This window comes from Aotus nancymaae, unplaced genomic scaffold, assembly GCF_030222135.1.
Source record: "Aotus nancymaae isolate 86718 unplaced genomic scaffold, 86718_ANA_hifiasm-v0.15.2.pri h1tg000028l, whole genome shotgun sequence".
Taxonomy (NCBI): domain Eukaryota; kingdom Metazoa; phylum Chordata; class Mammalia; order Primates; family Aotidae; genus Aotus; species Aotus nancymaae.
This window is the reverse complement of record NW_026988441.1, coordinates 5848222-5874302: the sequence shown is the minus strand read 5'-3', so window position 1 is coordinate 5874302 and position 26081 is coordinate 5848222. Positions and strand designations below refer to the sequence as shown.

The 26081-nt window shown below is 53.6% G+C and overlaps 1 protein-coding gene across 5 annotated transcripts; it reads left to right on the top strand.

Moving 5' to 3' along the window:
* The first annotated feature begins 443 nt into the window (after window positions 1–443).
* On the top strand, window positions 444–25306 carry FCGRT (Fc gamma receptor and transporter). 5 transcript variants are annotated; one of them, XM_064381041.1, is made up of 7 exons: window positions 444–460; window positions 10390–10476; window positions 11947–12198; window positions 12284–12559; window positions 23246–23515; window positions 24193–24309; window positions 24979–25306. In XM_064381041.1, the coding sequence occupies exons 2-7, from the start codon at window positions 10404–10406 to the stop codon at window positions 25086–25088; spliced, it is 1098 nt and encodes a 365-aa protein (XP_064237111.1). In that variant the 5' UTR covers window positions 444–460; window positions 10390–10403; the 3' UTR covers window positions 25089–25306. The 5 variants fall into 5 exon arrangements, with proteins under 5 accessions (XP_064237111.1, XP_064237115.1, XP_064237112.1 ...); XM_064381045.1 differs by lacking the exon at window positions 444–460 and adding an exon at window positions 4303–4431; XM_064381042.1 differs by lacking the exon at window positions 444–460 and adding an exon at window positions 8234–8585.
* Window positions 25307–26081: the final 775 nt, after the last annotated feature.

Sequence of the window (26081 nt, the reverse complement as noted above, 5' to 3'; positions counted from 1 at the left end):
CCAAGGAGGAAGACACCGTGCACCCACCACCCACTCCTAGGTGGGCACCATGCCCATCTGCAGATGAGGAAATTCACTTGGGAGAGGCCAAGCCCTCCTCTTGGAGTCCCAGTGAATAGCTGAGTTACAGCTCTCAGGTTCTAGAAACTTCCTTTGCACCAGCTGCCTCATAATTGAAGTAAGGAAATTGGTGGTGTTGGAAGTGGCATGGTGAGGCCGCCCTGGAGCCTGGCTCAGCGGGACTGGGGCCAGGCTGCTGGGAAGGAAGTTGGCAGGAAGCTCCCGGAGATGGCCCTACACACAGAGGCTGCCGAGATGGGGGCCTTGAGAGGGACAGGCCAGGCCCAGGGTCGTGGCATGGGGAGCAGGGGTTCTGGAATGTCACCTGCAAAGCTGGGGAGAGCACAGACCACCGTGAGAAGCAGGCACAACAGACGGGTGCACCGAGCATCACACACAGGTGGGGAGACAGGCATGGGGTGGGGGGCAGTGAGGCCGGGGAGCACCAGAGGATTTGTGGGACCCGAAGGGGAAAGACCTGCATCCAAGCCACAGCAGAGATGGGGGCACAGGGAAGGGAGGTCTGAACCCCCACTGAACTCACCCATCGGGGTCTGCCGGTGCTGGGGTCCCCAGGTCCCTGCCCCCCAGGCCTGTACCAGGGTCTGAGCCCAGCACTGGTACAAGGGTTGGGAGACAGGGCTATGGGGAAAGGAGCCGCTGCTGCCGCCGCCGCCACCACCACCTCCGGGATGCTGCCTCCCTGTGGGCCCAGTCCCTGCCTTTTACCCAGGTCGGTGGGGAGGGGAGGAGGGCGAGGGTTCCTGCCAGAGGAAGTGGGCAGGAAGGGGCAGAGACGGGTTGGGGGGGTACCGCCCTGATTCACAGAAACTGCACCCCCACCCCACCCTATGCTGGGGTAGTAGAGATCCAGCGAGGGGCAAAGAGGGAGCGTGGACCCCAGAGGGAGGGGATGGAGACCCAGAGTGGGGTGGGAGGTGGCGGCCCCTCCCCTTGGCCGCAGGTGCTTCCGTTCGGGGTGGGGCTGCTGTGTTTACAACAACAGCCCGGCTCCCCGGCTTCCTCCGGATTATCGGGGCGTCTCCTTGGTACCCCATCGCATCAGGGTGTGTGCTGGGGAAGGAACTCTGCTGGACCTGGTGGCTTGCAACGACCAAGGAGAAAGACCCCCTGGGACCCCTCAACAGGCCTTGCACCTGAAGAGTGGGGATAAGGACCATAGGCTCTTTTTTTTGGTTGTTTTTGCTTTGAGACAGAGCCTCTCTCTCACCCAGGCTGGAGTGCCATGGCGTGATCTTGGCTGACTGCAACCTCCGCCTCCTAGGTTAAAACGATTCTCTGCCTCAGTCTCCTGAGTAGCTGGGATTACAGGTGCATGCCACCACACCTGGCTGATTTTGGTGTTTTTAGTAGAGATGGGGTTTCACCATGTTGGCCAGGCTGGTCTCAAACTCCTGACTTCATGATCCACCCATCTTGGCCTCTCGAAGTGCTGGGATTACAGGTGAGAGCCACCACACCTGGCCCATAGGTTCTTTGATAACCAAGGTCAGCAGGTCCCCTGGTGTCCCCTCCCACTTGCTCTCCCTCTCGCTCAGCCCCACACCCCCAGTGCCCACCTCCTGCTGAGCCTCTTCACCATCTGCTCCCTGTGGAATACTCTGACCCCGAGTTTCCACCTGACTCCCTCCTTTACTGCCTTTGTCTTTAATTAAGTGAATGAATTAATTTTTTTATTTGTTAATTATTTATTTATCAAGAGAAACTATTTCTTAGCCTACATACATATTCACGTATTCAGGAACACAAGTCAGTGACAATCTTCTAGGTAATTTGACTTGAAGAAATTCTTTATATTCCAAGATCACTTTGCAGTCTGAAAGATACCAGCCTTCCAGCTGGTGCAGTGGCTCACACCTGTAATCCCAGCACTTTGGGAGGCCAAGGCAGGTGGATCACAAGGTCAGGAGTTTAAGACCAGCCTTGCCAAGATGGTGAAACCTTGTCTCTACTAAAAATACAAAAATTAGCCGGGCACGGTGGCACGCACCTGTAATCCCAGCTACTTAGGAGGCTGAGGCAGGAGAATTGTTTGAACCTGGGCAGCAGAGGTTGCAGTGAAATGAGGTTGTGCCACTGCACTACATCCTGGGTGAAAGAGGGAGACTGTGTCAAAAAAAAAAAAAAAAAAGATACCAGCCTTCCTCGCCTCAAAATCTTTCACAGAATCAATTTCTGTAGCAGTCTTCATATGCTTGCTTGCTTGTTTCAGCCACAGCAAACGTATAGAAAGCTGCAACCCCCAGGGATACCATGAATGCTCCAGCATTATGAAACCACTGTCCTTGATAACTTTGTTAGCCTCAACACCAACGTCCTTCCTGACTGACGGAAAAATGGATGGTCCCTGGTCAGCGTGGTGAAACCCCGTCTCTACTGAAAATACAAAAATTAGCTGGTGTGGTAGCTCCCACCTATAGTCCCAGCTACTCAGGAGGCTGAGGCAAGAGAATCGCTTGAACCTGGAGACAGGGGTTGCAGTGAGCCAAGATCACATCACCGCACTCCAGCCTGGGTGACAGAGCGAGACTCAGGAATTCAAAAAAAAGTCTCAAAAAAAAAAAAAAAAGAAAAAAAACAGGCCAGGCCTGGTGGCTCACGCCTGTAATCTCAGCACTTTGGGAGGCCAAGGATCACCTGAAACCAGCCTGGGCAATGTGGCGAAACCCATTTGCACCAGAAATACAAAAAATTACCTGGGCCTGGTTGGCATGTGCCTGTAGTCCCAGCTACTCCGGAGGCTGAGGTGGGAGGATTCCTTGATCCTGGGAGATAGATGGAGGTTGCAGTGAGCTGAGATCGTGCCACTGCACTCCAGCCTGGGTGACAGACTGAGACCCCATCTAAAAAAAAAAAAAATATATATATATATATATATATAAGCTGGGCTGTAGTCCCAGCTACTAGGGAGGCTGAGGCAGGAGGATCACTTGAGCCCAGAGGTCTGAGTCTGTAGCAGGTTAGGATGACACCACTGCATTCCAGCCTGGGTGACAGAGTGAGACCCTTTCTCAAGAAAAAAAGTACAAATAAAAGACCTATGAATGTTTTTTCAGAGGTCGGTATAGATTTAGCTAGAACATTCTAGCAGAACACCAAGGATGTTCTAGATGAGTTTTCCGAGCACATCAAGCCATCTGAGCGTCATTCCTTCTGCAAATATTTGCTGTGCTATTCCCTGGGAATCGGTGCATGAGTGAGCAAGACAGCTCCAGGCAGGGTCTGATGGCAGAGTCTGCCGTCCAGTGGGATCCCTGGGGCCCCAACCTGGCTGGGGAGCGGGGGCGTTAACAGGGGCTACTACGGGTACCCTGTGTGCCCCATGTGGAGCCTTTGGCCCACCAAAGCCTCTAATGAGATAGTAAGTAGGTGGGTGCAAAAGCAATTGTGATTTTTTTTTTTTTTTTTTGAGACAAGAGTCTCGCTCTGTGGCCCAGGCTGGACTGCAGTGGTGCAATTGGCTCACTGCAACCTCCGCCTCCCAGGTTCAAGCGATTCTCCTGCTTCAGATTCCCAAGTAGCTGGGACTACAAGCGCCCGCCACTGCACTCAACTAATTTTTTGTATTTTTAGTAGAGACAGGGTTTCACTGTGTTAGCCAGGATGGTCTCAATCTTCTGACCTCGTGATCTGCCCACCTCAGCCTCTCAAAGTGCTGGGATTACAGGCGTGAGCCACCAGGCCTGGCCTGTTTTTTTTCTTTTTTTTTTTTTTAGATAGAGTCTAGCTCTGTCGCCCAGGCGGGAGTGCAGTGGCACGATCTCGGCTCACTGCAGCCTCTGCCTCCAGGGTTCAAGCGATTCTTCTGCCTCAGCTTCCTGAGTAGCTGGGACTACAGGCAGGCACCACCACGCCCAGATAACTTTTGTATTTTTAGTAGAGATGGGGTTTCACCATATTGGCCAGGCTGGTCTCGAACTCCTGACCTCGTGATCTACCTGCCTCAGCTGGGAGTACAGGTATGGTCTACAAAGTGCTGGGATTACAGGTGTGAGCCACTGCGCCAGGCCTGTGATTGCAGTCCTAATGATAGAAACCTCAATTATTTTTGTACCACCCTAATAAAGTCACAATTATTATCCCCATTTTATAGATAAAGAACCTTTGGCTAGGAGAGGTGGACCTCGAAGAGTCAGGTTTTGCTTTTGAATTCAGGCGTGATTGCCCCCCCAGGTCAGTAGAGGGCACTATTGCGTAGGGGCGGAGAGGATGGGCAGAGGTTAGGGTGGTTCGGGGTGCACAGCTCAAAGCTGCCTGGGTCACTTGCGGCACAGAAACAGGGTCCAGGGCTGGCTTTAAGGCCAGCTCCTCATGCCATCCAAGGAGTGGATCAGAAGGGACCAGCGCCTGGTGAGTGCTCTGCTTGAACCATGTTGAAACTGGAACGAAGGGGACCACATTTTTGCTTTATGCTGAGTGTGTACTCCTGTGGGCTGGCTTTTTTTTCTTTTTGAGATGGAGTCACTCAGGCTGGAGTGCAGTGGTGCGATCTCGGCTGACTGAAACCTCTGCCTCTGGGGTTCAAGCGTTTTTCCTGCTTAAGCCTTCTGAGTAGCTGGGATCACAGGCACTAACCACCACACCCAACTAATTTTTGTATTTTTACAAAACAGGGTTTTCACCACGTTAGCCAGGCTGGTCTCAAACTCCTGACCTCAGGTGATCCACCTGCTTCGGCCTCCCAAAGTGATTACAGGCATGAGCCACCTTGCCTGGCCATGCCACAGGCTTTCCATTGCATTACAGTAGGGTCCTCAAGACATTATAGCTGTCCCGGGGGAGCCCAAGTGACAGTCTGAGGGGGTTCTAATAGAGCCCTGGGGACATGAGAGCAGGATCCCAGGAAGAGAGAGGGTGTAGTCAGGGATCATTAGAGCAGAACCCTGAGGATTTGATTCGAGACAACCAGGTGATGCTGTAAATGGGCTCCGGAGACAGCGAAGGACCCTAGGGCATCTAGAAGGGTTTCCCAGGTTGCCTTAAGGGGCCTTGAGGCCTTTTTCTTTTATTTTTTTTGAGACGGAATTTCACTTTTGTTGCCAGGCTGGAGTGCAATGGCACGATCTCGGCTCACCACAACCTCTGCCTTCTGGGTTCAAGCAATTCTCCTGCCACAGCCTCCCAAATAGCTGGGATTACAGGCACATGTCACCACACCTGGCCAATTTTTTGCATTTTTAGTACAGACGGGGTTTCTCCATGTTGGCCAGGCTGATCTCCAACTCCTGACCTCATGATCCACCTGCCTCAGCCTCCCAAACCGCTGGGATTACAGGCATGAGCCACCGCGCCCGGCCCACTTTTTTCTTCAGGACATCGCTTAGTCATCCAGGCTGAGGTGCAGTAACACTATCACAGCTCACTGCAACTTTGAGGCCTTTTTCTTCAGTTTTAGGAAGGAGGGCTGTGATGAGGAATGTCTAGGCAGACCCCTGGGAGGCCTCCTGGCTAAAGCCCCAGGCCATTGTAATGGCGAGGAGAGATCAGAATGAGGCAAGGAAAGATACCCCAGAAGACCATGGTGGGCTGAATCATGGCCTCAAAGACATCCATGCCCTAATCCCCCAAAACCTGTGACTGTGGCCTTATATAGGAAAAGGGACTTTGTGATGCGATTAGGTGAAAGGTCTTCAGATGGGGAGATGACCTTGGATCAGCCAAGTGGCCCTAAGCATAATCAAAGGGCTCCTTCAGAGAGGGAGGCAGGCGGTCCCTGTCATAGAGAGAAGACGTGAGGATGGACATCCGGGTCAGAGAGGGGAGAGGATGCCGTGCTGCTGGCCTTGAAGGTGGAGGAGTGGGCCATGAGCCAAGGAATGCTGGCGCCCTCTCGAAGCTGGGAAAGGCAAAAACATGGATTCTTCCCTGAAGCCTCCAGCAAGAACACAAAACCTCTGAGTGTCGTAGGTGGTTCAAGGAGCTTTCCGAAGGCCAGGCACAGTGGCTCATGCCTGTAAACCCAGCACTTTGGAAGGCCAAGGCAGGTGGATCACGAGGTCAGGAGTTCAAGACCAGCCTGGCCAACATAGTCAAACCCCACTTTTAAAAAAGAAAAAAAAAAAGGAGCTTTCTGAATGTCCTGGTAATGTTACAGCAGGGCCCTGGGGACATGAGAGCTAAGGCTGGTTATAGAGGAGGACCCCACAGTGATGGTAGTCAAATTCCAGGAACAGCAGAGCAGGCTCCTGGGAGACACTGAAACAGGCCATTGAGGACTCCGTCAGGGTCCAAGAACCGTAAAATGGGCCCTGGGGGCTGCTGGAAGAATGTCCTGAAGATTTTACAGGATCCCAAGGAAACCAGAGGGGACAGCTAAGGACAGGGCAGGTGCCTCAGGGCATTTTTGGGAAGAACTGAGGATGCTGTAATTAGGATTCTTGGGAAGTTAAAGCAAGTTCTTTCTGTCTCTTAGGAGCGGGCCTCGGGGTGGGTCTCAGTGGATCTTCCAGTAGGACACAGGGAGAATCAGAAAAGTGAAGACACTCATGACAAGGAGAGCACGGATTATAGATTTACCTGGTGGTTAAGTTTTTTGTTGTTGTTTTTGAGACGAAGTGTCGGTCTGTTGCCCGGGCTGGGGTATTAAGGTGCAATCTCGGCTTACTGAAACCTCCACATCCCGGGTTCAGATGATTCTCCTGCCTCAGCCTCCCGAGTAGCTGGGATTATGGGTGCCCACCACCGCGCCGGGCTAATTTTTAGTACAGACAGGGTTTCGACATATTGGTTTCGAACTCCTGACCTCAGGTGATCCGCCTGCCTCGCCCTCCCAAAGTGTTGGGATTACAGGCATGAGCCACCACGCCCGGCCTTTTTTTTTTTTTTTTTTTTTTTGTAAATAGAGACAGGGTCTCCCTATGTTGGCCAGGTTGGTCTCAAACGCCTGGACTCAAGCGATCCTCCCACCTTGGCCTCCCAAAGTGCTGGAATTACAGGCATGCACCACCACGTCTGGCCCCCCATCAGACTCTGAACCAGCTAATTGTCCATTAATTCTGGAGGTCAGTCCTAAAATGGATCTCTCTCTGTGTAGGCATATACACATTCTGTGGGTTCTGTTTTCCAGAGAGCCTGACCCAGCAGTCCCACTCCCAGTGTATACCCAAGAGAGCTGAAAACAGACCAGGTGTGGTGGCTCACACGGTCATCCCAGCACTTTGGGAGGCCGAGGTGGGAGGCTGTCTTGAGCCCCGCAGTTTGAGACCAGCCTGAGCAACATAGCGATGCGCTATCTCTGCAAAAATGCAAAAATTAGCTGGGCCTGGTGGCGGGTGCCTGTAATTCCAGCTACTTTGAGAGGCTGAGGCAGGTGGAGTGCTTGACCTGAGAGGTCGAGGCTGCAGTGAACCATGATTGTTCCACTGCAATCCAGCCAAACTCTATCTCAAATTAAAAAGAAAGAAAGAAAAGACTTCCTGATTCAATTTCTATGAAATGTGCAAAATAGGCAAATCTATTGAGACAGAAAGCAGATGAATGGTGGCCGGGGGCTAGGAGCAGGGTGCTTAGCGGGAACAGACCTTCTGTTTGGGGGCGATAAAAAAGCTCTGGAACTCGATAGAGGTGACAGTTGCACAGCGTTGTAAATGTGTTAAATGACAGTAAGGGTAAATTTTTTTTTTTTTTTTTGAGACGGAGTTTCGCTCTGTCACCAGGCTGGAGTGCAGTGGCACCATTCCGCTCACTGCAATCTCTGCCTCCCGGGTTCAAGCGATTCTCCTGCCTCAGCCTCCCAAGGAGCTGAGATTACAGGCACACGCCACCACACCCGGCTAATTTTTGTATTTTTAGTAGAGATGGGTTTTCACCATATTGGCTAGGATGGTCTCGATCTCCCGACCTCGTGATCCGCCCGTCTCGGCCTCCCAAAGTCCTGGGATTACAGGCGTGAGCGACTGCGCCCGGCCAGTAAGATAAATATTTTGAATATTTTACCACAATGAAACAAGTGCATGGGGAGCTTTGTAGCAGGAGTGTGGGCGGGGGCCGCAGCATATGGGGACCGTGTGGCCACTGAAGCCCTATCAGAGGATGTTAAAGAGCACCTGCAGGAACTTTTTAAGGGGATGCGGTGGGGGGAGGGCTTGAAGGAGGCACTATGGAAGCTTCCAGAAGGTTCTGATGAACAGCGGGCGCTGGGGAGGGCCACGGGGATACAAAGGGGCAGGAGCAGGATCCAGAGACCTCCAAGTTGTGGACTCCGGGAGCGTCCAGTTCCTTTCCTAGCTCTGCCAAGAATTCCCTGGGCGGTGGGCACCCTCCAAGTAAAAACAGGAACCATGGAGAAGGAGAAAAAAGAACCACAAACGTTTTGAGAAACAAACAGGCTGGGCCTGGGGCCTGGGGTGTGCCCTGCAACTGGGGGGTGGGGCTGGATTTTCTTGGACTCAGGGAGCAGCAGCCTCCCCTCCCACAGGATGTGAGAGAGGAACCGGGGTCTCCAGTCACGGGAGCCCGGAGCCAGCCAGGGCCGCAGGCACGACGGGAGCGAGGCTGAAGGGAACGTGAGCAGAACAGGGCCCAACTGAGGGAGGAAGCGCTGGGGGTCTGGACACTGGGTCTGAGGGAGGAGGGGCTGGGAGTCTGGACACTGGGTCTGAGGGAGGAGGGGCTGGGGGTCTGGACACTGGGTCTGAGGGAGGAGGGGCTGGGGGCCTGGACTCCTGGGTCTGAGGGAGGAGGGGCTGGGGGTCTGGACACTGGGTCTGAGGGAGGAGGGGCTGGGGGTCTGGACTCCTGGGTCTGAGGGAGGAGGGGCTGGGGTTCTGAACTCCTGGGTCTGAGGGAGGAGGGGCTGGGGGCCTGGACTCCTGGGTCTGAGGGAGGAGGGGCTGGGGGTCTGGACACTGGGTCTGAGGGAGGAGGGGCTGGGGGTCTGGACACTGGGTCTGAGGGAGGAGGGGCTGGGGGCCTGGACTCCTGGGTCTGAGGGAGGAGGGGCTGGGTGTCTGGACACTGGGTCTGAGGGAGGAGGGGCCGGGGGCCTGAATTCCTGGGTCTGAGGAAGGAGGGGCTGTTCCTGGACTCCTGGGTCTGAGGGAGGAGGGGCAGGAGCCTGGATTCCTAGATCTGAGGGAGGAGGGGCTGGGGGTCTGGACACTGGGTCTGAGGGAGGAGGGGCTGGGGGCCTGGACTCCTGGGTCTGAGGGAGGAGGGACAGGAGCCTGGATTCCTAGATCTGAGGGAGGAGGGGCTGGGCTTCTGGACACTGGGTCTGAGGGAGGAGGGGCTGGGGGTCTGGACACTGGGTCTGAGGGAGGAGGGGCTGGTCCTGGACTCCCAGGTTTCAGGGAGGAAGGGCAGGAGCCTGGATTCCTAGATCTGAGGGAGGAGGGGCTGGGGCCTGGACTCCTGGGTCTGAGGGAGGAGGGGCTGGGGGTCTGGACTCCTGGGTCTGAGGGAGGAGGGGCTGGGGGCCTGGACTCCTGGGTCTGAGGGAGGAGGGGCTGGGGGTCTGGACACTGGGTCTGAGGGAGGAGGGGCTGGGGGCCTGGACTCCTGGGTCTGAGGGAGGAGGGGCTGGGGGTCTGGACACTGGGTCTGAGGGAGGAGGGGCTGGGGGTCTGGACACTGGGTCTGAGGGAGGAGGGGCTGGGGGCCTGGACTCCTGGGTCTGAGGGAGGAGGGGCTGGGTGTCTGGACACTGGGTCTGAGGGAGGAGGGGCCGGGGTCCTGGATTCCTGGGTCTGAGGAAGGAGGGGCTGGGGGTCTGGACACTGGGTCTGAGGGAGGAGGGGCTGGTCCTGGACTCCTGGGTCTGAGGGAGGAGGGGCAGGAGCCTGGATTCCTAGATCTGAGGGAGGAGGGGCTGGGGGCCTGGACTCCTGGGTCTGAGGGAGGAGGGACAGGAGCCTGGATTCCTAGATCTGAGGGAGGAGGGGCTGGGGGTCTGGACACTGGGTCTGAGGGAGGAGGGGCTGGGGGTTTGGACACTGGGTCTGAGGGAGGAGGGGCTGGTCCTGGACTCCCAGGTCTCAGGGAGGAGGGGCAGGAGCCTGGATTCCTAGATCTGAGGGAGGAGGGGCTGGGGCCTGGACTCCTGGGTCTGAGGGAGGAGGGGCTGGGGCCTGAAGGCGGCGGAAGGGGCGGGACCGGGACTCTCAGCCTATCAAGTTTCTGTAATTAATTAACCAGCGGAGCTCAAGTTTAAGGGTGAAAGTTCTTCGGGTGGGAGGCAGGCGTTGCTGGCGGTCTGGCCGGAGCCCGTAGAGCCCCTCGTCGGCGTCCCGGTCCGGCCCTGCCCGCGGAGCCCGGGAGGAAGGGGCGGGCCGGGGGTCGGGAGGAGTCACGCGCCCCCTCCCGCCCCAGGTCGTCCTCTCAGCATGGGGGTCCCGCGGCCGCAGCCCTGGGCGCTGGGGCTCCTGCTCTTCCTCCTGCCCGGGAGCCTGGGCGCAGGTGAGGGCCGCTCGGGGCCGGGGCCGTGAAGCGGGCGGGCGGCGGGAGGCGGCCCCAGGCGGGACGGGGCGAGGCCAGCGGGACCCGAGTTCCCCGCGAGCTCCGGGCGCTGCCTCCTCCGCTCCGTTCCCTTTCTCTCGGTCTCCTCCCCGGCCTGAGGCTGCGAACCGCCTGTCGGGACTGTCTCTGGGTCTCCGTCCATCCCCCGTGTCTCTGTCTCCCTCTCTCTCTGGGTCTCTGTCTCCCTCTTTCTGGGTCTCTGTCCCCCTCTCTCTCTGGGTCTCTGTCTCTCTCTCTCTCTGGGTCTCTGTCTCTCTCTCTCTCTGGGTCTCTATCCTTCTGTCTCTGGGTCTCTGTCCTTCTGTCTCTGGGTCTCTGTCCTCTCTCTGGGTCTCTGTCTCCCTCTCTCTCTGGGTCTCTGTCCCCCTCTCTCTCTGGGTCTCTGTGCCCCTCTCTCTCTGGGTCTCTGTGCCCCTCTCTCTGGGTCTCTGTCCTTCTCTCTCTGGGTCTCTGTCCACCTCTCTCTCTGGGTCTCTGTCCCCTTCTCTCTCTGGGTCTCTGTCCTTCTCTCTCTGGGTCTCTGTCCCCCTCTCTCTGGGTCTCTGTCCTTCTCTCTCTGGGTCTCTGTCCCCTTCTCTCTCTGGGTCTCTGTCCTTCTCTCTCTGGGTCTCTGTCCCCCTCTCTCTGGGTCTCTGTCCTTCTCTCTCTGGGTCTCTGTCCTTCTCTCTCTGGGTCTCTGTCCCCCTCTCTCTGGGTCTCTGTCCTTCTCTCTCTGGGTCTCTGTCCACCTCTCTCTCTGGGTCTCTGTGCCCCTCTCTCTCTGGGTCTCTGTGCCCCTCTCTCTCTGGGTCTCTGTCTCCCTCTCTCTCTGGGTCTCTGTCTCCCTCTCTCTCTGGGTCTCTGTCTCCCTCTCTCTCTGGGTCTCTGTGCCCCTCTCTCTCTGGGTCTCTGTTCTCTCTCTCTCTCTCTCTGGGTCTCTGTCCCCTTCTCTCTCTGGGTCTCTGTCCTTCTCTCTCTGGGTCTCTGTCCCCCTCTCTCTGGGTCTCTGTCCCCCTCTCTCTGGGTCTCTGTCCTTCTTTCTCTGGGTCTCTGTCCCCTTCTCTCTCTGGGTCTCTGTCCTTCTCTCTCTGGGTCTCTGTCCCCCTCTCTCTGGGTCTCTGTCCTTCTCTCTCTGGGTCTCTGTCCACCTCTCTCTCTGGGTCTCTGTCTCCCTCTCTCTCTGGGTCTCTGTCCCCCTCTCTCTCTGGGTCTCTGTTCTCTCTCTCTCTCTGGGTCTCTGTTCTCTCTCTCTCTCTGGGTCTCTGTCCTTCTCTCTCTGGGTCTCTGTCCTTCTCTCTCTGGGTCTCTGTTCCTCTCTCGGAATCTGTCCGCCTCCCTCCATAATAGATTCTTCTCCCTCCCTGGGTGTCTGTCTCACTGCAGCCTAGTTCCCTGCCCGTGTGCTCGCTTCAGCTCTGTCTCTGTCTGCAGAAAGCCACCTCTCCCTCCTGTACCACCTCACCGCAGTGTCCTCGCCTGCCCCGGGGACTCCTGCCTTCTGGGTGTCGGGCTGGTTGGGCCCGCAGCAATACCTGAGCTACAGCAGCCTTCGGGGCCAGGCGGAGCCCTGTGGAGCTTGGGTCTGGGAAAACCAGGTGTCCTGGTATTGGGAGAAAGAAACCACAGATCTGAGGATGAAGGAGAAGCTCTTTCTGGAAGCTTTCAAAGCTTTGGATGGCAAAGGTGAGACTGGGACTCCTGGGTCTCGAGGGGCGAGAGGCTGGGGCCGTGCTCCCGGACCCCGCTTACCTGCGTGTGGGGGCCCCAGGTCCCTACACCCTGCAGGGGCTGCTGGGCTGTGAACTGGGTCCTGACAACGCCTCGGTGCCCACCGCCAAGTTCGCCCTGAACGGCGAGGAGTTCATGAGTTTCGACCTCAAGCAGGGCACCTGGGGTGGGGACTGGCCCGAGGCCCTGGCCATCAGTCAGCGGTGGCAGCAGCAGGACAAGGCGGCCAGCAAGGAGCTCACCTTCCTGCTACACTCCTGCCCGTACCGGCTGCGGGAGCACCTGGAGAGGGGCCGTGGAAACCTGGACTGGAAGGGTGAGCCCTCTGCAGCCCAGGCTGTTCTGTCCTCCCCCCTGCCACGACCCCTGCCTCAGGTCCCCTGCCAGGACCCTCAGTTGGCCTCCCACTGAAGCCCATGCTCTGCCCCCGCTTCCTCAGGGGTCCTTCTGCATCCAGCACTCCCTGCCCCCCGCCCACTCACAGCCCTCACATGGCTCCCCAGAGACCCCCGGACAAACTCGTGGCTTCCTTGCCTTTTTGTGTGTGTGTGTGACGGAGTCTCACTCTGTCGCCCACACAGGAGTGCAGTGGCGTGATCTTGGCTCACAGGAATTCTCCTGCCTCAGCCTCCCTGTAGTCCACAGGTGCTCACCACCACACCCAGCTAATTTTTGTATTTTTAGTAGAGACGGGGTTTCACAATATTGGCCAGGCTGGTCTCGAACTCCTGACTTTGTGATCCACCTGCCTCGGCCTCCCAAAGTGATGGGATTATAGGGGTGACCTACTGCGTCTGCCCCTTGCCTTTTTTCTTTTTTGAGACAGATTCTCACTCTGTCACTCCAGGCTGGAGTGTGGTGACACAGTCTCGTCTCACTGCAGCCTGAAGCTCCCAGGCTCAAGCGATCCTCCCACTTTAGCCTCCCAAGTAGCTGTGACACAGCCCAGCAGCAGCACACCAGCTCAATTTATTTTTTCTAGACACGGTGTCTTACTGTGTTGCCCAGTCTGGTGTGGAGCTCCTAGGCTCAAGTGACCCTCCTGCTTTGGCCTCCTGAGTAGCTGAGATTACAGGTGCACACCACCATACCTGCCTACTTATTTATTTAGAGATGGAGTTTCACTGTTGTCACCCAGGCTGGAGTGCAGTGGCACAATCTCAGCTCACTGCAGCCTCTGCCTCCCGGGTTCAAGCAATTCTCCTGTCTCAGCCTCCTCAGTAGCTAGGACTACAGGCGCCCGCCACCAAGGCCAGCTAATTTTTTGTATTTTTAGTAGAGACGGGGTTTCACCATGTTAGCCAGGCTGGTCTCAAACTCCTGACCTCAGGTGATCAGCCTGCCTCGGCCTCCCAAAGTGCTTGGATTACAGGCATGAACCACTGCGTCCAGCCTTTTTTTTTTTTTACAGTCTCTCTGTTGCTTCGACCAGGCTAGTGTGCAGCAGCATGATCTCAGCTCGCTGCAACCTCCGCCTCCCGGGTTCAAGCGATTCTTCTGCCACAACCTCATGAGTAGCTGGCATTACAGGCACACACCACCATGCCTGGTTAATTTTTTGTATTTTTAGTAGAGACAGGGTTTCACCACGTTAGCTAGGCTGGTCTCAAGATTGCTGACTTCAAGTGATACACCCGCCTCAGCCTCCCAAAGCGCTGGGATTACAGGCGTGAGCCACCGCGTCTGGCCATACCTGGCAAATTTTTAAAATTTGTTGTAGAGATGGCATTTCACTGTGCTACCCAGGCTGGACTCAAACTCCTGGCCTCAAACAATTCTCCCCCTTTGGCCTCCCAGGTGTGAGGCACTTTGCTCAGCCTTCCTGGCTTCATGTCCTCCTCAGACCCACCCAGCAGCACTGGTCTCTACGCAGCCGTCAGAGTCTACACAACAGCCACCCAGCATAAGCAGTGTCCTCCCTCTGAGCATTTGCTCGGCCACTTCCCCCTGCTCATCCACCGTCCCCTCTCTGCATATGCACCGGCCCTCTTTATTCTTCAAGGCCAGGGCTGGACATTAGTTCCTCTGAGAAGCCCTCCCTTAGCTCTGTAGGGGAGAGTTCACTGTTTCCTCCCCGGAAGCCCCCACATCCCCATTCATTGAACAAATGTTGGCCAAGAGCATTCGCAGTGCCAGGCACTGCTCTGGCCTTGAGCAAAGGGGGAAGTGACACACTTCACCCTCTGCGGCTCCCAGGCTGCTGGAAAAAGAAAGATGTCAGCTGGGGAGTTGCGCAGATATTCATTCCAAGGGCCACAAAGGAGAAGTTGACATTCAAACAGGTAGATCTTCCTTCTTTCTGTTTTGAGGTGGAGTTTTGCTCTTGTTTTCCAGGCTGGAGTGCAGTGGGCGATCTCAGCTCACTGCAACATCCGCCTCCTGGGTTCAGGCGATTCCCCTGCCTCCACCTCTGAGTAGCTGGGATTACAGGCACCCGCCACCACACGTGGCTGATTTTTTTTTTTTTTTTTTGGAGACAGAGTCTTGCTCTGTCACCAGGTGCCAGGCTGGAGTGCAGTGGTGCGATCTTGGCTCACTGTAACCTCCACCTCCCGGTTTCAAGCAGTTCTGCCTCAGCCTCCCGAGTAGCTGGGACTACAGGCACGAGCCACCATACCCAGCTAATTTTTGTATTTTTTAGTAGAGACGGGGTTTCACAGTGTTGGCCAGGATGGCCTCGATCTCTTGACCTCGTGATCTGCCTGCCTCAGCCTCCCAAAGTGCTCGGATTACCGGTGTGAGCAACTGTGCCCAGACTGATTTTTTTTGTTTTTAGTTGAGATGGGGTTTCTCCATGTTGGTCAGGCTGGTCTCGAACTCCCAACCTCAGGTGATCCACCTGCCTCCGTCTCCCAAAGTGCTAGGATTACAAGCAGGAGCCACCACGCCTGGCCCTTCTTCCTTTTTTAAGTAGGGAAAATTTTTAATAAGATGGGGTTTCACCATGTTGGCTAGGCTGGTCCCAAACTCCTGACCTCAGGTGATCTGCCCACCTTGGCATCCCAAAGTGCTGGGATTACAGGCTTGAGCCACCATGCCCAGACCTTTTTTTTTTTTTTTTTTGAGATAGAGTCTCACTCTGTCACCCAGGCTGGAGTGCAGTGGCGTGATCTTGGCTCAATGCAACCTCCGCCTCCCAGGGTCAAGCAATTCTCTTACTTTAGCCTCCCGAGTAGCTGGGATTACAGGTACACACCACCATGCCTGGCTAATTTTTATATTTTTACTAGAGACAGGATTTCACCATGCTGGCTAGGGTGGTCTCGAACTCCTGACTTTGTGATCCACCCACGTCGGCCTCCCAAAGTGCTGTGATTACAGGCGAGAGCCTCCGTGCCTGGCCTAGGTAGGGAGAATTTCAAACCACACTTAAGTAGAAACAGTAGTATAACAAGGACCAGTTGTGGTGGCTCACACCTGTAATCCCAGCATTTTGGGAGGCTGAGGTGGGTGGATCACTTGAGGTTGGGAGTTTGAGACCAGCCTGGCCAACATGGCGAAACCCGTCTCTACTAAAAATACAAAAATTACAAAAAAAAAAAACAATAAAAGAATGGAAAAAACCTCAAAAAATTAGCCTGGTGTGGTTGCACGTGCCTGTAGTCCCAGCCACTGGGGAGGCTATGGCGGGAGGATCGTTTAAGCCCAGGAGTTTGAGGCTGCAGTTCTGAACTATGATTGCAACACTATACTCCAGCTCAGATGACAGAGCCAGACCTTGTCTTAAAATGAAAAAAAAAAATATGGTGGCTGGGTGTGGTGGCTCACGCCTATAAATCCCAAAACTTTGGGAGGCCGAGGCAGGTGGATCACTTAAGGTCAGAGTTCGAAACCAGCCTGGCCAACATGGTGAAACCCCGTCTCTACTAAAAATATAAAAATTAGCCAGGCATGGTGGTGCTCACCTGTAATCCCAGCTACTCAGACAGAGGTTGCATTGAGCCAAGATTGCACCATTGCACTCCAGCCTGGGTGACAAGAACAAAACTCTATTTGTTTTGGAGTCCAATTTTTTTTTCTTTTTTTTGAGATGGAGTCTCACTGTGTCACCCAGCCTGGAGTGCAGAGGTGAGATCTCGGCTCACTGCAACCTCTACCTCCCAGGTTCAAGCAATCCTCCTGCCTCAGCCTCCCAAGTAGCTGGGAATACAGGTGCGCACCACCATGCCCAGCTGATTTTTGTATTTTTAGTAGAGACAGAGTTTCACCATGTTGGTCAGGCTGGTCTCGAACTCCTGACCTCGTGATCCACCCACCTCGGCCTCCAAAAGGCTGGGATTGAATACAGGCGTGAGCCACCGTGCATGGCTGGAGTCCAGTTTTTTATCAGATAGGTATTTTGCAAATATTTTTTTCACTCACTGGGTTTTCTTTTCATTGTTTTAACTGTGCATTTCACAAAGCAGAAGTTTTTAACTTTGATGAAATCCAGTTTATTCTTTTTTTTTCTAGCATGGATTATGCTTTTGGTGTTTTATCTCAGAAGTAATTGCTAAACCCAACGTCAGCTAGATCTTCTCCTGTGTATTTTCAGAGTTTTAAAGTTTTGCGTTTTACAGTTAGGTTTGTGATTCATTTTGAGGCAGTTTGAGTTAATTGTGATCTTGAGTGTCTTTCGATTTATAGGTTTCCGTTTTCTTTTTTTCCCTTGTAATTGTGCTTTGAAGTAAGTCAGCTGTACGTCCTATTTGAGTTTCCTGCAGACTGGACTTTGCTCTTTACATTCTGTGATATTGCTGGACATAGTCCTCCTTCTCTTCTCTAAAGGAGCAGCTCAGTCTAGAAGCTTGATCAGATTCTGGTTCAATTTTTATGGCAGGCCAGGTGCGGTGGCTCATGCCTATAATCCCAGCACTTTGGGAGGCCGAGGCGGGTGGATCACGAGGTCAAGAGATTGAGACCATCCTGGTCAACATGGTGAAACCCCGTCTCTACTAAACATAAAAAATTAGCCGAGCATGGTGGTGCGTGCCTGTAGTCCCAGCTACTTGGGAGGCTGAGGCAGGAGAATTGCCTGAACCCAGGAGGCGGAGGTTGCGGTGAGCTGAGATCGTGCCATTGCACTCCAGCCTGGATAAGAAGAGAGAAACGCCATCTAAAAAAAAAAAAAAAAAAAATTTATGGCAAGAAAACTTCCTGGGTTGTTGGTGGGTGTGTCTGTGTGCACAGGCTGCAAACACCGCTCGCTTCTGTGCTGTGCTGCAGACCGCGCTGGATTCAGGTGTTGTTATGAAGTTCTCTGTCAGGTTTTCTCCTGATGGTTTTAGCAGGTGCAGTGGCCATTGCCTTAATCTTTTTTCTTTTTGAGAGGGAGTCTCGCTCTCGCTCCGTCTCCAGGCTGGAGTGCAGTGGCACGATCTTGGCTCACTGCAACCTCCGCCTCCCGGGTTTCAGCGATTCTCCTGCCTCAGCCTCCTGAGTAGCTGGGATTTTAGGTGCACACCACCATGCCCAGCTAATTTTTGTTTTTTTTAGTAGAGACGGGTTGCACCAGGTTGGCCAGGATGGATTTTTTTTTTTTTTTTTTTTTGAGACGGAGTTTCATTCTTGTTGCCCAGGTTGGAATACAATGGTACGATCTGGGCTCATTGCAACCTCCGCATCCTGGGTTCGAGTGTTTTTCCTGCCTCAGCCTCCAGAGTAGCTGGGACTACAGGCATGTGCCACCATGCCCAGATCATTTTTGTAGTTTTAGTAGAGACAGGGTTTCACCTTCTTGGCCAGGCTGGTCTTGAACTTCTGACCTCAGGTGATCCGCCTGCCTTAGCCTCCCAAAGTGCTGGGATTAGAGATGTGAACCGCCGCCGCATCCGGCCTGGTTTGGTCATTTGTTAAACAAAACCAGAGGCTAGACAGATTTTCTGTGCTTAGATTTAGTCTATATTGGAAGTACCCCGGAGGCGAAAGGCACGTGGCTGTGAGCACCACACAGGAAGATACAGATTTGCTGAAAAGAATAGTAAACAAAGCAGAACCCAGAACTGCTGATGGCCGTCAGCGCGGCCCCTCCATTCCATCTGACTGTGCAGCAAATTCTGCCAGCTTGCCAGAGAAGCAGCTCGGGGGGAGAAAAGCTGCTAGGCTTTCTTGAAGCAGCAAGTGTGTTTTCTGCTGAGCAACCAAAACCAAGATCCACAGTTGCCCAGATCCACCCGCCCTGAACGGAACTTGGGCAGTAATGTCCAGCCCTGGGCAGTTGCTGAAATCTTTGCCATTTTTTTTCTATTTTTTTGAGTTAGGATCTTGTTCTGTCGCCCAGACTAGAGTGGAGTGGAGTGGAGTGGAGTGGCATAGCATAGTCACAGCTCCGTGTAGCCTTGGACTCCCAGGCTCCAGCAGTTCTCCCGCCTCAGCCTCCCAAGTAGCTGGGACTACAGGCACACGCCACCACGCCTGGCTAACATTTTCTGTTTTTTGCAGAGATGGGGTCTCACTTTGTTGCCCAGGCTGGTCTAGAAATCCTGGGCTTGGCCAGGTGCGGTGGCTCATGCCTGTAATCCCAACACTTTGGGAGGCCGAGGCGGATGGATCACAAGGTCAGGAGTTCGAGACCAGCCTGGCCAATATGGTGAAACCCCGTCTACTAAAAACACAAAAATTAGCCAGGCATGGTGGTGGGCACCTGTAGTACCAGCTACTTCAGGGGCTGAGGCAGGAGAATCGCTTGAACCCAGGAGGCATAGGTTGCAGTGAGCTGAGAGCATACCACTGTACTCAGCCTGGGTGACAGTGAGACTCCATCTCAAAAAAAAAAAAAAAAAAGAAATCCTGGACTTAAGGGATCCTTCTGCCTTGGCCTTCCTAAGTGCTGGGGTTGCTGGCATGAGCCACTGTACCTGTTTTTTTTTTTTTTTCTTTTTTTTTTTTGAGACAGGCCCTTGCACTGTTGCTCAGGCTGGAGTGTAGTAGCAGGATTATAGTTCACTGCAGCCTCAACCTCCCAAGCTTAAGCGATCCTCCCACCTCAGCCTCCCTGAATGAATGAGGCCACAGCTGTGAACCACCACATGCAGTTAATGTTTTAAATTTATCATAGAGACGGGGTTTCTCCATGTCACCCAGGCTGGTCTTGAACTCCTGGCTTCCAGAGATCCTCCTGCCTCAGCTTCCCACAGTGCTGGAATTACAGGCATAAACTACTGCACCCAAACTTTCTTCACTTTCTTTTTTTTTTTGAGACAGAGTTTCGCTCTTGTTACCCAGGCTGGAGTACAATGGCGTGATCTCCGCTCACCGCAACCTCCGCCTCCTGGGTTCAGGCAATTCTCCTGCCTCAGCCTCCTGAGTAGCTGGGATTACAGCACGCGCCACCATGCCCAGCTAATTTTTTTGTATTTTTAGTAGAGACGGGGTTTCACCATGTTGACCAGGATGGTCTCGATCTCTTGACCTCGTGATCTACCTGCCTCGGCCTCCCAAAGTGCTGGGATTACAGGTGTGAGCCACCATGCCCAGCCTTTCTTCACTTTCTTAAGGAAAGCTTTGGATGAACAAAAATTCCTATTTTTGGTGAAGTTCAGTTTATCGATTTCCATTTATACATTTCATAAAGTTTATAAATTTTAACCTGTTTTTTTTGAGATGGAGTCTCGCTCTGTCACCCAGGCTGAAGTGTAGTGGCGCCATCTCAGCTCACTGCAACCTCCACCTCCTGGGTTCAAGCGATTCTCCTGCCTCAGCCTCCTGAGTAGCTAGGATTACAGGCACCACCACACCTCGCTAACTTTTATATTTTTAGTAGAGACAGGGTTTCACCATGTTGGTCAGGCTGATCTCCAACTCCTGATCTCGTGATCTGCCTGCCTCGGCCTCCCAAAGTGCTGGGATTACAGGTATGAGCCACTGCGCCTGGCATAAATTTTAACTTAAACAAAGCTCAATTTTATCTTTCATACTGTAGCTTTTTTGTGTATTCTCTTTAAGGAGTCTTTCCTCCAAGTTATGAAGGTATTCACCTAAGGTCTTCTAGAAGCTTGGTTGATAAATAGCTTTTACATTAGTGATATCATCAATTTTGAGTCAGTTCCATGTTAGGATGAGGGTAGGGATGGAGGTTCATACATACGGTTAACCCAGCATCCTTTGTTGCTAGACCATCATCCCTGCTCCCTCACTGAACCGCAGGAGAGTGTGTTTCGTAGGTAAAGTGTGGATCTGCTTCTAACCCTCTCCATTCTGCTGATTTATTGGACAGACTTAGTGCCAGTACCTCACTCTCTTGATTTGATTTAGCTTTATGGAAAGTTCTGGTATCTAGACTGGGCGTGGTGGCTCACATCTGTAATCCCAGCACTTTGGGAGGCCGAGGCGGGCGGATCACGAGGTCAGGAGATCGAGACCATCCTGGCCAACATGGTGAAACCCCATCTCTACTACATACAAAAAATAAGCTGGGTGTTGTGGTGCGTGCTTACAGTCCCAGCTACTTGAGAGACTGAGGCAGGGTTATTACTTGAACCTGAGAGGCAGAGATGGCAATAAGCTAAGATTGTGCCACTGCACTCCAGCCTGGGCGACAGAGTAACACTCTGTCTCAAAAAAAAAAGAAAAGAAATTTCCCAGGCGTGCTGGTGGTGGGCGCCTGTAGTCCCAGCTACTCTGGAGGCTGAGGCAGGAGAATCACTTGAACCTGGGAGACAGAGGCTGCAGTGAGCTGAGATTGTGCTGTTGCACTCCAACCTGGGGGACAGAGAGTCAGTCTAAAAAAAAAAAAGAAAATTTTGCTATCTAGTAGTTAACTTTTCCAGCTTTATCGCCTGTTTTTATAGGTTACTTGCATTTCTATGTACTTTTTTTTTTTTTAGACAGAGTTTTGCTCTTGTTACCCAGGCTGGAGTGCAATGGCACGATCTTGGCTCACCGCAACCTCTGCCTCCTGGGTTCAGGCAATTCTCCTGCCTCAGCCTCCTGAGTAGCTGGGATTACAGGCATGCGCCACCATGCCCAGCTAATTTTTTGTATTTTTAGTAGAGACGGGGTTTCACCATGTTGACCAGGATGGTCTCAATCTCTTGACCTTGTGATCCGCCCGCCTCGGCCTCCCAAAGTGCTGGGAATATACTTTTTATTTTTTAGACACGGGGTCTCACTGTGTTGCCCAGGCTGTACTGCAGTGCTTATACACAGGTGTGATCATAACTCACTGCAGCCTCAAACTCCTGGGCTCAGGCATTCCTCCTGCCTCAGCCTCTAGAGTAGGTGGGACTATAGGCACATGCCACCACACTGGCTAATTTTTAGTAGAGTCTAGGCCTTGCTATGTTGCCCAGACTGGTCTCCAATTCCTGGGCTCAAGTGATCCGCCCACCTTATCCTCCCAAAGTGCTGAGATTTCAGGCATGAGATGCTAATATTATGTTTAAGCGTTCTGAATCTTTTTTTTTTTTAATCTTTTTTTTTCTACCTTTTTTTTTTTTTTTTTTAAGACAGAGTCTCGATGTGTCAACCAGGCTGGAGTGCAGTGGTGCCATGTCGGCTTACTGCAACCTCCACCTCCCAGGTTCATGTGATTCTCTTGCCTCAGCCTCCCGAGTAGCTGAGATTACAGGCCCCTGCCACACCTGGCTAATTTTTTGTATTTGTAGTAGAGACAGGGTTTCACCATGTTGGTCAGGCTGGTCTCAAACTCCTGACCTGGTGATCTGCCCACCTCAGCCTCCCAAAGTGCTGTGATGACAGACGTGAGCCCTCGAGCCTGGCCTGAATCTATTTTTTTTTTTTTTAATTTTTTTTTATTAAAAAAAATTTTTTTTTAATTGAGACGGGGTTTCACTATGTTGGTCAGACTGGTCTCGAACTCCTGACCTCAGGTAATCCACCCGCTTCGGTCTCCCAAAGTGGGCCTCAATCTATTTTTATGAAAGACGTTGGCCTCTAGTTCTCTTTCTTGTAGTGCCCTTTGTTGTCAAGATTATGCTGACCTCATAAAATGTGTTGGGAGAAGCACTTGGCGAGGCCGAGGGGGGGCGGATCACGAGGTCAGGAGTTCAAGACCAGCCTGGCCAACATGGTGAAACCCCATCTCTATTAAAAATACAAAAATTAGCCGGGCATGGTGGCGCGTACCTGTAATCCCAGCTACTCAGGAGGCTGAGGCATGAGAATTGCTTGAACCAGGATCTGGGAGGTGGAGGTTGCAGTGAGCTGAGATTGCACCACTGCACTCCAGCCTGGGCTGCAGAGAGACTCTGTCTCAAAAAAAAAAAAAAAAAAAAAAAAAAAAATGTGTTGAGAGAGTGTTTCCTCTGTTTTACTCCCTGAAAGAGTTTGCGTTGGAGTGGAATCATTTCTTCATTAGTTGTTTGGAAGAATTCATTAATTGATGTCTTCTGGACCTGGAATTTCAGTTTTCGAAAAGTTTGAAACTGTGGATTAAACATTTTAGTTATAGGACTATTGACATTTTAAATTTCTTCTTGTGTCAGTTTAGAAGGTTGTATTTCTCAGGAATGTGTTTATTCTAAATTTTCAAATGTGTTAGTGTGGAATTTTTCATAATTATCCTCTTACTATCATTTTTTTTCCCCCAAGACGAGGTCTTGCTCTGTCACCCAGGCTGGAGTGCAGTGGCGCGATCTCGGCTCACTGCAACCTCTGCCTCCCCGTTCAAGCGATTCTCCTGCCTCAGCCTCCCGAGTAGCTGGGACTAGAGGCACGCCGCTAATTTTTCTATTTTTAGTAGGGTCGGGGTCTCCCCATGTTGGACAGGCTGGTGTGGAACTCTTGACCTCAGGTGATCCACCCATTGCAGCCTCCAAGAGTGCTGGGATTACAGGCGTGAGCCACCATGCCCAGCCCAGGGAGGTGACATCTTGAGGAGACACCTGCAGGGTGGATAGGTTGAGTCTCTTTCAACTGGGAAGCGCCTCCCCCTTTACCACCGTATTCTCCAGGGTTAGCGCAGTGCAAACATGGAGGCCTCTTTGAGTCCCTGTCTAGCCCTGGCCCTGGGAGTGGCGGGCTCGGGGCTGGGGGCTTAGACCTGTCTCCCTGGTTCCTGCAGAGCCGCCCTCCATGCGCCTGAAGGCCCGACCTGGCAGCCCTGGCTTTTCCGTGCTCACCTGCAGTGCCTTCTCCTTCTACCCCCCGGAGCTGCAACTTCGGTTCCAGCGGAATGGGCTGGCCGCTGGCACCGGCGAGGGCGACTTCGGCCCCAACGGTGACGGCTCCTTCCACGCCTGGTCGTCACTGACAGTCAAAAGTGGTGACGAGCACCACTACTGCTGCATCGTACAGCACGCGGGCCTCGCGCAGCCCCTCAGGGTGGAGCTGGGTGAGGCTCCGCCCCTCGGCGATGCTCCGGGTGTATTTCGGGTGGCCTTGCCTCGCTGCTGCACCAGTCCTTCTTGAGTCTGACCTTCCTCCCTGCTGCTGCCGCTGCCTCCTTGAATCTGACCAGCTTGTGCTTCGCGCCTGCCAGTGTGACAAAGCTTGATGGCTTGTCCTCCCCAAGGCTGACTGCCTTCTGTCCTGCTGCTTCTGGCCTCACTGAGTCTGAGGAGCTGTTAACCACCATGGCCAGTTCTCCCTGAGTCTGACCATCTTACGTCCTGCTGCTGCTGCTGCTGCGGGTCTTCGTGGAATCTGACCATTCGTTGTCTGCTATGCCCGTCCTCACCAAAACTGATCGCCTGCTGCCTGGCTACTGCCGGTGCCCATGAGGCTGACCTCCCGCTGCTCTGCCTGCCCCTCGCGTCTGCACCGGGATAGCCCCGCCCTGCCGCTGCTGGTCCACCGCCGGTGTTCCCGTGGCCGCCCGCGCCGTGGCTGGTTCTTGCGTCCAGCCTGGGGGCACTCTGCCCAGATCGCCCGCCTGGCCTTTCCCCTGCGCATCAGACACTTGGCTCTGGGATCTCTGAGGCGGGGAGGGACTGGGAGCCCCCAGTTCCGTGTCCTGACTGGGTGGGGTGGAGGGGCTGCCCTTCATCTCACCGTGTCCTCTGGCTGCAGAATCTCCAGCCAAGTCCTCCGTGCTTGTTGTGGGAATCGTCGTCGGCGTCTTGCTGCTGATGGCAGCGGCCGTGGGAGGAGCTCTGTTGTGGCGAAGGATGAGGAGTGGGCTGCCAGGTATGGGCAGCCTTGGCGAGAGGGACAGAGACGCCGAGAGAGGGACCCCCAGACCTGGGAGGACAGAGACTCAGTGTGGAGGATAAACTCAAAGAGAGTGGGACAGAGGCCGGGTGCAGTGGCTCACGCTTGTAATCCCAGCACTTTGGGAGGCTGAGGCGGGCAGATCACGAGGTCAGGAGATCGAGACCATCCTGGCTAACCTGGTGAAATCCCATCTACTAAAAATACAAAAAATTAGCCAGGCAGGGTGGCGGGTGCCTCTAGTCCCAGCTACTTAGGAGGCTAAGGCAGGAGAATCCCTGGAATCCAGGAGGCGGAGGTTGCAATGAGCCGAGACTACCACTGCACTCCAGCCTGGGTGACAGAGCGAGACTCCATCTCAAGAAGCAAAAAAGGGGGGACAGAGGCCCAAAGGGGGACAGAAACCCAGAGACAGGGGAACAGAGACCCAAAGAGGTGGACAGAGACCCAGAGAGGCAGCAAAGATGTAGAAAGGGGGGACAGAGAATTGGAAGAAGAGGAGACAAAGACCCAGAAGGAAGGGGACAGAGACCCAGAGAAAGGAGGACAGAGACTGAGGGAGAGTGTGTGACACAGAGATGGGGCAGGCCAGACAGACCCAGCGTGCCTCAGAGATTCTGCTGATCTCCCTCTCTCTCTCCTCAGCGCCTTGGATCTCCCTCCGTGGAGACGATGCCGGGGCCCTCCTGCCCACCCCAGGGGAGGCTCAGGATGCTGACTGGAAGGATGCAAATGCAACCCCAGCCACTGCCTGACCATCCACCTTCTGACTGCTAACAGAGCGAATGCAGTCAGGCTCCCTTCATGCTGTGAGATCTCCTGGAACACTGGCATCTCTGAGCCTCCGGAAGGAGTCCTGGGCCCCGTTGTCCTCCCTCTGGAGCCCTGTCCTGTGGTCTGCCTCAGTTTCCCCTCCTAATACAAATGGCTGTTTTCCATTTCAACAATATAACACGAGTTTAGGCCCGAATAAGCGTGTTCTCATCATTTTTCAGGCAAGGGAGGTAAGGGAATGAGTGGGAACTCAGTGGCTGGGCCTCAGAGCTCTCCTGCTGCTAACATGCCACCATGAGGAACCTGCCGGTTTTATAGTTCAGGTCATGTATTTTATTTTTTTTGTTTTTGATACAGAGTCTTGCTCTGTTGCCCAGGCTGGCGTGCAGTGGTGTGATCTCGGTTCACCGCAACCTCTGCCTCTTGGGTTCAATCGATTCTCCTGCCTCAGCCTCCTGAGTAGCTGGGATTACAGGCATGTGCCACCACACCAGCTAATTTTTTTCTATTTTGTAGAGACAAGATTTCACCATGTTAGGCTGGTTTTGAACTCCTGACCTCAAATTATCTGCTCGCCTTGGCCTCTCAAAGTGCTGGGATTACAGGCATTGAGCTACTGCACCCGGCCCAAGGCCATGTTTTTTTAATTTAATTTTATTTATTTATTTATTTTTGAGACGAAGTCTCCCTCTTGTCCCCCAGGCTGGAGTACAGTGGCTCAATCTTGGCTCACTGCAACCTTTGCCTTGTGGGTTCAAGCCATTCTCCTGCCTCAGCCTTCTGAGGTGCTGGGATTACAGGCACCCGCCATCACGCCCGGCTAATTTTTGTATTTTTAGTAGAGATGGGGTTTCACCATGTTGGCCAGACTGGTCTCAAACTCCTGACCTCAGGTGATCCGCCTGCCTCAGCCTCCCAAAGTGCTGGGATTACAGGCGTGAGCCACCGCTCTCGTCCGGCCATGTATTCTCAGT